The sequence below is a fragment of the Rhyacophila brunnea genome, unplaced genomic scaffold, assembly GCF_057557595.1.
Source record: "Rhyacophila brunnea isolate RB1 unplaced genomic scaffold, BYU_Rbru_1.0 scaffold_24, whole genome shotgun sequence".
NCBI classification, from domain to species: domain Eukaryota; kingdom Metazoa; phylum Arthropoda; class Insecta; order Trichoptera; family Rhyacophilidae; genus Rhyacophila; species Rhyacophila brunnea.
The window spans coordinates 22,543,503-22,554,151 of NW_028232904.1; the positions used below are offsets into that span (position 1 = coordinate 22,543,503).

Here is a 10,649-nt window from a genome sequence, read left to right on the forward strand (position 1 = left end):
ATAAGTGCTTACTGATATTTATTTTTATCTTTTTTATTTAAAAAAAATAATATTAGTGAGTAGGTACATGTCTAAATAATTAATTATATTGAAACTGTTGCATTTACATGTAGTTATTATACTATAACATTAACTCCATGTTATTATGTCCCTGAAATCAGTGAATTTATTTAGGTAGGACTAATACATTTAAGATTACCTACTAATTATTAATTTTGCTTTTAATGTCATAAGTACCAAATAATATTATTTTATTATAAAAATGTTATCATACTCAATCTGATGTAGGTATAAACATAATATAATATTATTTCTCTGCACCCCATGTCTGTAAAATCAATTCATTTTATGTTGGTATACCATTTTGGACATAGTCCGTACATAATGGTATTGACTAAATTTAATGTAAATTGCAAAAAATACCTCTATCACATGTATAAAATGTTTTTATGTATTTTGTATATATTATGTAGGTAATGTTATTCTTAATATTTTGCATTTCAGAAAGTGAGTATTTTTCTTAGAAATATAATAGTAGGTAGTTTTATTATTTCGATTGTTTTATATTATAATATAAAGTTATGAGTCACCATTTAAATTTTAATTAGATAATATTATGTAGATATATTCATTTGTAGTTTGTATAATATGTTATGCTTAGAAAATTAAGTTAAAACGTAGTACAATGAAATAGTCGTAATGGGAAAACCACAGATTTAAAAAAACCCGCAATTTAACTGTACCTCCACGGTGGTGTGGAATTCAGTACAATTTTTGAAGTAAGGGGTCTTTCACACCGTTATCTTCCACCTAAGTAAATCTAATGATTGTTTTATTATATGTAGGTAAGTATAATGTTTAGTATCTACAAAAATACACAAGTATTAAATTACGGTTCCTATCAAATACATCAGTGATTTCCAAACTTAATGTTATTACGCCTCCTTTTAAAAAAAAAATGAAACTTGGCGCCTCCCCCCTTTATTTCATTAAATAATTCAGACACCTTTTTAAATAGTCAAAAATGTAGGCACTAATACAAAAATAAAGAAAACTTAAATATATAAATAATAAACAAGGTTTTACTACTTATATTACTACTTATACTTATTTAAATTAATTTATTTTTCATGCGATGGATGTTTAAAAAAGATTTTGCGAAAAGCGAGCCCCTAGGCCAGGATATTTGTCGGGCCCACCTACCTATCTCTGAGGTTAAGGGCAGTGTGGTACTATAATGTAGTGTTTCCTAAATTATACACATACACGGGAGTTATCATTACATATATCACTCATGATATAGGTATCACATCAAACGTACAACTACCTACATATTTAATATATCATAGTTTTGAAATCAAATGATTTTTTTACTATTAGAGTAAATTTGTGAAATAAATAATGGGGAAAGTGCATTAGCAAACTATCATAACGCTCAGTAAATAGATTTTTGTTTGCTTCAATATATCTGGCGCAAAATCATTTAAAAGTGGAAACATGACGATTTTTTTTTTAAATTTTGATTTCCAAAGCTCCAATTTTTTATGTATGCCTTCACTTTGTCTTTTTAAATCAGTCAATGCATTAGTGGTCCTTGCATTGATTTATTCACTTTTTTTTAATTTTAACTAAATAGACAAATTTAACAACAGTTATCATTCGTTAACAAATTTGCCTCAAATTTCAATATTATGATTTGATCCTTGTATATCATTTTTTCACGAGATAGCCAGCACACTCAACAATAGTATAGAAGTGAGGTATTAAAAAATTAGTCTACATATTATCTTCAGACAGTTTAACAAACAACGTTTTTTAGGACTGTTTTTATGTAGTTTATAACTAACGGCTGTTTTATAAACTTTATTTGCAAACTGCAATCATGACGTGGCTTTATTTGTGTAAAACTTTTCGTGCCTACCTTCGCAACACTGCGCACCTACCAGTTTGGCAATATATAATATGTATGAAAGTACATTTTTATGGAGATACAATATATTTATTTTAACATAGACTAGAAAACCTCTTGTTATGAAATTCTCGAAAGGTGGGTATATTATAGACTTACTACATGCGTATAGGTACACATAGCGTAGTGATTTAATTTTTATTATGTGTAATTATTTCAGCATAATAAACATAACATTAAATAATTTTAGTGGAAACTATAAGATTGAATTATTTTTGTTTTTAATTATTCTTATATAAATATTTAACGTGTTTTGAAATTATATTATAGGTGAGATACCCGGCTTCGCACAGGGTCGCTTAGTGGATACATTTACCTTAGATATTTAAAAAATAATAATGAAATTATCTTTTTAATATTAAAATATCTGTGTAATACAATATGAAAGTAATTCTAATAGGAGTAAAGGTCAAACAAAAGAACTGTAAATTAAAATCGAATCCAAAATATGCAAACGTTATTAATAGTATTAATATGTAGTAAAAAATTCAAAATTGGATGGAACAAACAAACAACAAACTTTGTATTTTATATAATACTAACCATCCCAGGTGTGCGAACAACAACTGAGAAAAATTTCATCGCAATCTGATGAATGTTATAAGAACGCATACGAATAGAAGAAGAAGAAGAAGAAGATAATTGTACTAATTTAGAAACCTTCGCGGGTGTTGGCACAATTACTGACGAAAGTTTTATTAAAATCGGATGAATGGAATAGGTACGCATACGAATAGAAGAAGAAGAAAAATATTGTTGTACTAATTCAGAAACCTTTGTAGGTGTGGGCACAACAATTGACGAAAGTTTCATTCCAATCGGACGAATGGTATAGGAATCATACGAATAAAAGGATATAGAATAAAGACGATGAAGAAGAAGAAGATGGTTGTACTAATTCAGAAACCTTTGCGTGTGTTAGCACAACAACTGACGAAGGTTTCATCGCAATCCGATGAATGGTATAGGAACCATATGAATAAAAGAAGATATAATGAAGAAGAAGAGATAGTTTTTCTAATTCAGAAACCTTTGCGGGTGTGCACACAACAACTCACCAAAATTTAATCGCAATCGGATGAATGGTATAGGAACTATATAAAATAAATGAAGATAGAATGAAGAAGAAAAAGAAAATGGTTGTTCTAATTAAGAAACCTTTTCAGGTGTTAACACAACAACTAACGAAGGTTTTATCGCAATCGGATGAATGGTATAGGAACCATATGAATAAAAGAAGATATGATGAAGAAGAAGAAGATGATTTTTCTAGTTCAGAGATCTTCGCGGGCATGCGCACAACAACTGATCAAAATTTCATCGCATTCGGATGAATGGTATAAGAACGCATATGAATAGAAGAGGAAGAAAATAGTTGTACTAAATCATAAACCTTTGCAGGTGTTACCACAACAACTGACGAAGGTTTCATCGCAATCCGATGAATGGTATGGGAACCATGCGAATAAAAGAAGATATAACGAAGAAGATGGTTTTTCTAATTCAGTAATCTTCGCGGGCATGCGCACAACAACTGATCAAAATTTCATCGCAATCGGATGAATGGTATAAGAACGCATACGAATAGAAGAAGATAGAATAGAAAAAAAGGTTGAAGAAAATTGTTGTACTAATTCAGAAACATTCGCAGGTGTCGGCACAACAACTGACGCAAGTTTCATTGCAATCGGACGAATGGTATAGGAATCATAAGAATAAAAGAATATAGAATGAAGACGACGAAGAAGAAGAAGATGGTTGTACTGATTCAGAAACCTTTGCGGGTGTTGCCACAACAACTGGCGAAGGTTTCATCGCAATCCGATGAATGGTATAGGAACCATATGAATAAAAGAAGATATAATGAAGAAGAAGAAGATAGTTTTTCTAATTCAGAAACCTTTGTGGGTGTGCACACATCTTCTTCTTCTTCGATGACGCTACAGCTCAAGTCGAGCCCTGGCCTCCTCCACCGCTATCCTCCAGCCGGAACGGTCCTCCGCACGTCTTTTCCAGTTCCTGATTTTTAGTATCTGGTTGGCATCTTTTGTAACATTATCACGCCATCGTGTGCGTGGCTTTCCCACTGGCCTTTTTCCTCCTGGGTTTCCTTCGAGGATCTTCTTCGGTATCCGTGACTCAGGCATGCGCTGGACATGGCCTGCCCAGTTTAGCCTCTGGAGTTTTATGAAGTTGGAGAGTTTTGAATCTTGGTATAAGCGGTATAGTTCCGTGTTGTACCTAATTCTCCACTCCCCATCATCATTCATGGGTCCGTATATCCGCCTAAGGATCTTTCTCTCAAAGCAATCCACCATTTCAGCTGCTTTTACATTTAGCGTCTATGACTCGCACCCGTAGTGCACACATCAATTCACCAAAATTTCGTCGCAATCGGATGAATGGTATAGGAACGCATATGTCAGACAGACTTTCATTTGTATGTATAAGATATAGTCTATAATCTGCGCGCAAGTGCAAGCAATAAGTTGACAAAGTTTTATCGCAATCGGATGAACGGTATGGCAGCGCATAAAAAAACGAACAAACAAACTAACAAATATTCATTTTTATATTATAGATTATAATCAGGGAATCGATATTGCAAAATTATAAGTATTTTTTTTATATACTAGAGAAATTATCTAAAAGTAGGTAAGATATATCTAAAGTCTTAGAGGTATAGACTTAATACGTGCGTATAAGTTCAAGTAGCGTAGTTATTTATATTTATTAATGTGTATTATTTCAGCATAAGAAACATGATATTAAAATATATTTAGTGGAAACTATACGATCAATCGGAGTATTTTTCTTGATTAATTGTTCTTATGTAAGTATATTATTTTAATGTGTTTTAAAATACGATTTTTAAAAATACTTAATAACATGATACAATAAGATCACAGTGTTTTAAAATTATATAGGGAATCGATATTGCAAAATTATAACTATTATTTTATGTGGTGAACGTGATAACGCAAGTCCACACAGATGTTATCCTACCTAATAACATCCTTCGTTCGCTTCGGATGAATTAGCCACCCCCACTCTCCGTGAAATGGCAGCGTATGTTGGTTGTTCCATTTAAAACAGACCGAGACACGCCGTGGCTTAGATATGACGTACTTTTATCGATGTCCGATATTATACACGATTATAAGATAATTGCATGTAATATACACAGAATAAAATGTTAAACGATGACTAAACAGTATTTAAAAACATACTTTACCTTTTGAAGCAATCAATTAGCTTTTAAAATGCCTTAAAATGCCAAATTTCTATCGGGACACTGAGTGGACGGCATGGGAACGGGCGTAATTTTTTTATCATGGTAAGGGAAAGGTTAATTCTGTTTTGTATGAAAAGTTATTTTGGAAGAAATCCGTAATCTAATCAACTATTATTGGTTGCTAAGGGGGTGGTCCTAGCATCTAAATTATTTATATATACGTGCGTTACTATGTAAATCAAAATGACATTTCAGTATTCTATATTTGTTTGTTTGTTGCAAAATAGCAATACAATGATTTGTTGTCAATTGCCTTATTTGTCCTAAATTATTAATACATATAATTGTCAAGTTTACATGATTCAGCAGAAAAATTATATAAAGCATTTAAAAAATTGTTTTTATCTTTTAATTATTTTTACTATGAGCTATTATGGCTTGGTTATCGCAGAGTTTAATTGAATTTTAAAAACTAACATCACCATCTGTGAATTTTAGTATTAGTTCAATGAAAAAAAATACGTATAACTGACAAAGTTTTATGTGCACTTTTTATGTCGGATCTTTACAGCCTTCCTCCACCCTTCGCCACTGGTGTGCACTATATAAATATCATACAACTTCAATGTAATAGTGCAATATCTATATACTTAGTGTTTTTCGGTGTAATCTCCAGCAACGTTGTTTTTAGCAAAATCGTTGCTATGATAGATGGTGACGTCATTCATGTACATATTAGGGTAGAAGAACTGGCTATCAAACATATGACGATCCAGTGGAAAGCCGAAAGACTTATCCTCTAAGTAGCGAGCTCCGCTTCCGATGCCAGAAGCGTATTGGTACGAGAATCCGGTTCCATAAGGCACCTTAGCCTGTTGGAAAGGAGTGACGATGACGAATACTTGGAATTTCATGCCTCCAATCTTGCCTCTGGGTAAGAGAAGTCTGAGTGGTCGTCCACTGTGAGCTTCGGTTTGGTCAAGATGGAATTCTCTTTTTTCCCAAAATCCCATTCATTACCTTCTCATAAAGAAAACGAGTATTGGTCTTATCAGAAATAGTATCAGAGAACTCAACATTCTTACGTGTGATGATGTTCTTTCCATACTTCAACTTGTAGACGAAGTGATCAAGTTCAAAGAAATTATTTTTGTTATCATACATGCAGAACTCGCGGCCAAAGTGGTCATATTTTGGTCCCAAAAACATCCTGATGGACACGTCACTTTCTTTGTCTGAGGTGACATCAAAGTTAACCGAAAATGGTTTGTGGTTAAGACGATACTGGCGAGCGTAGAATACGTAGTTCTCTTTCTTGGTTTCGATTTTCTCCTTATTCAGGATAGATCCTGTGGTGATGTCGATATCGAATGGTTCCATGTAGGTGGTGAGAGGAGTAAAGGCAACCTTTTTCAACCTTTACACCTTCAAAGAAGAGTTCCTTCTTGGTGTAAGGTGGAAGTTTATTTTTGAAGTTGAAGAAGTATTTCATGAAACGAGTGTATAGCTGGTAGAACATGGGATCGCGCATGGTGGTCTGGAACTGCTCAATTGCTGATGGTGCATAGTCGTCCCTTTTGATAAATAAATAAATTTATTAGTATAGATGTACCATAATAAATCGCCAGGTGATCAAATTTAAAACTAAACTCATCACAGTATAAAAAGTATTGAAGTATATGTCAAATGTTAGCATAGGGTGCCCTCATTCAGCTGACAGCTTATACTGGTAGGTCTGTACACATATTATTTTGTAAAGCTATCTTAATAACATGTTTTTATCCGAAACTAAAAACTTATAAATTACTGTGCTGTAACAATATCGTTAATAATATTACTGCCAAAAGTTGGGAAGTCTCAAAACTAAAATGTTACTGAGTAATAATTGCAATTTGAAGTTTGACACTAATTCTTTAACTTCTTAAACGCTTTGACAGAAACAAAATAAACCGTTCATAGTAGGCGGGCGTAGACGTCCTTTGGTCATGGTTTTAAAATAGATCGCATCAACACTTTTTTGTCCTATTACCAAATTTATATTAAGATGCGCAGATCCCATGATACAGGTTGCAAAACCCCGATTGGGAATCACTGCCCTATTGTTGGCCTTTACGAGATGAACGAAATAATTTTCACATCAAATCCAAACTACATAACGCATATCATTCACCAAGCAAGAGTGGTATAGTTTCTAATCCCGATATTCTGGAAAATTTGAATTTTTATGCACCCGTCAATTACATGCGTGGTCGCAGCATGACCTATTTTGGGTGAAAGCTGTTTCCTCATGTCAGGCTCACCAGGCACCAAAAGCGAGGGCTGTGCGGCTGATAAATGTACTACCTAAAGATGTAGACACTTTTAATGATGCATTATGTATTTGTTACCAAATTTTATTTTGTTGTTGAATTTGTTTTTTTTTTTTTTTTTAATTATTGTTTTTTTATTTTATTTTATTTCATTTCTATAAATTAATTTTTTTCTCTACTAAGTTGATTTACCTGTACTTTTTATTCTAAATTTCATGTTATGAAGGTCTTGAATTAATAATTTGTTATGTGCTCAATGTGTATTTTTTAAATAAATAAATAAACAATGGATTGATTCAAATGAACAATGATACTTATTTCTATGTCTTACAAATATTACTTACTCTTTGAATGTATTGATTCCAGCTCCCAAAAGAAACTTGGACATGACGGAAAGGTAGTCGTAGAATTTAATGTCTCCCAAATCCTTTTTTTTCTTGTATGAAAAGACCTAATGTTTCAATGTCTTCGTGACTTTTTAGGTTCAGCTTGGTCCCATCATACTAAAAATAAAAACATTTATATTCACTTTAGTTGTATTCGTGAAAGGCAATATTTCTTCCTTGAATTTCTTTTTTAAATATTCTGTTTTAAAAATTGTGGTGGCCGTAATTCTTACTTTCTACCTCCCTCAAAACCTAGTATTATTGACACAAGACCAAGTGACCAGCAGTCACGGGTCATTATAGACCGTGATGCAAATGACATTCAGTTACTTCAAGTAATAGGCAGCAAGCGGACGTGGGCAAGTTGTTAAACTTTACCGTCGTTTCTTACCTACAGCGTGACTCAAAAATAGTGAATTCAAAACCGCCGTCGCGCGTGGATCAGCTCAAAAATACCACTGGTGCATGTTGCCACACAGTATTATTATAAAGACTGATTCAGAAGTAGTACGTGGACCCCGCTGGGTCAGCTCGATATAGTGTAACCGTCGTACAAGCGATTCTTCTGAATACCTACCAAACCGTGATACCGGCTCTCATCATTCATCAACTTCACATATCATCCATAAACAGTGTACCGTCAAGTGCCGCGCACCGGATTACCCAAACAAACAATACCGCGCGAGTGACGGTGCAACCAGACCACAGAGCCATCATCAACATCAAAAAAAGTTTAGTGTCTGACATCTTGTTGAATCACCCCCACCCCTAGATCCGGAATCCTCATCGTCCTTAAAATTACAGTCCACTTGCAAAAAGCACCACCAATATTTACCAAAGTGATGAATCCAAGGTTTATAGCGGCACGAATGCGTCTTTCATAATCATCAACTTCTTGCCGATAGACAACGTTATATTCGTTATCCAGGTCATAGTTTTGAGTTCTCATTGGCATACCATGTCCGTTGTGGTATTTCATGTAGGGATTAAAACCAGTCTTGATCGGCGAGTACCATGAAAATGTTGGAATCTTTCCGAGTCCGTTGGACAATCTCTCGAGATAGTAACGAGCCATCAACTGTTGGTGAACATAAAAGTACAGCTCTCCACGTCTATTCTTGTTTAGGCCAAAGTCTTGACCTACCATCCAGAATGGATAATCGATGTGAAAATAGTAGTAGTATGTGTTCAGACCAATATCATTAGTGAAGTATGACAACTGTTCTTCAGGATCATTATAATCGTACGCGACGCTGAAGTTATTCTGGATTGTGTATACATGTTTGTCTGTTTCAAAGATTCCTTCTTGTTGAGCCAATTTCTTGTCCACAATGTATCCTTGGGTTTTGACGTAATTGACTTTATCCATGACGTCAGCGCTGACGAAATAGAAGGGGTAGATTTCGTAAGGAGCGGGAAGGACGATTCCTTGACAGTCGCTACGGTGGATGACGGCATCGGTAAAGGAATATACGAAAAGACCTTCATTCATGTATTTACGGGCCCAACAAGCAGTCTTGAAAAAAGTTTCGAAGTCCTTAGCATAGTAAAATACATGGAAAAGGGCGATGGCTTCATCTCTATACTGATCGTAAGTTAGAGTAAAGATTTTGTATTTTGGGAAGAAACCCTTCTTGTAGTATCTCATGAAGTCTTCGAAGACATCGACTTTCTGAAAAAACAAATTTTATTTTATATATAAATTGTTTATTTTAATTAAATAATATGGTAAAGTAAAGAATACACACATGCTTAAATGCCCAGCGTTACGATTTTTACATAGATTAAAAACTGAATGACATATTTACAAAACAAATTAATATTTAATTGCTGTCATTCGTATTCAAAATTAATTGCGCACTCTAAAAATAGTTTCACAAATATTTCGGAAATTATATATTTAAATACGGAGCAAGATGTTAAGCTGGGCATCATGGCTCCCACATCCTGAAGCGTACCCCCAGACCAGGGGTTACATGTAAATTATACGTAAAACATTTCACCGTGGCAGAGTTCGCCGTGAGCTTTCTTATTGGAAAGATATGACCGTATACTATACCGTCTCCATTTTGTTGGATTCAATTTGACCATTAATTCGATTTTCATGGCTGATTTTGGCAACATTCATGAAAATTCAATAATGAAAACCTAACCTAACCTAACAAATAATCCAGTATATAGGCTATTTTCAAAATTTGTTTGCTGCTGGCTTCCTGTAAAGTTTAAACCGACAAGAACCGTATTTATATAGAGATGAATTTTATCTCAGTACTATTTATACGATGTGATACGGTAAAATGCATGCGTACAAGTTTTCGGATACGTAGGCCAGGATCTTTTGCGGGCCCCCTTACCTATCCCTAAGCTTTATGACACGCTCTAAAATGGCGTTTTCCAAATGGGTAAAATTGGGTATTCAGTGTATTTTTAGAACGACGGTAAAGTTTAACAACTTGCCCACGTCCGCTTGCTGCCTATTACTTGAGGTAACTGAATGTCATTTGCATCACGGTCTATAATGACCCGTGACTGCTGGTCACTTGGTCTTGTGTCAATAATACTAGGTTTTGAGGGAGGTAGAAAGTAAGAATTACGGCCACCACAATTTTTAAAACAGAATATTTAAAAAAGAAATTCAAGGAAGAAATATTGCCTTTCACGAATACAACTAAAGTGAATATAAATGTTTTTATTTTTAGTATGATGGGACCAAGCTGAACCTAAAAAGTCACGAAGACATTGAAACATTA

The 10,649-nt window shown here is 33.9% G+C and overlaps 1 protein-coding gene across 1 annotated transcript; it reads right to left on the reverse strand.

The window, feature by feature from the left end:
- Positions 1-5,854: 5,854 nt before the first annotated feature.
- Positions 5,855-9,967, reverse strand: LOC147069216 (basic juvenile hormone-suppressible protein 2-like). Its single transcript, XM_085951631.1, is given in 7 exon segments — positions 5,855-6,202; positions 6,204-6,614; positions 6,616-6,778; positions 7,858-7,949; positions 7,951-8,016; positions 8,735-9,571; positions 9,959-9,967. Coding segments are annotated over 7 exon segments (1,926 nt in total).
- Positions 9,968-10,649: the final 682 nt, after the last annotated feature.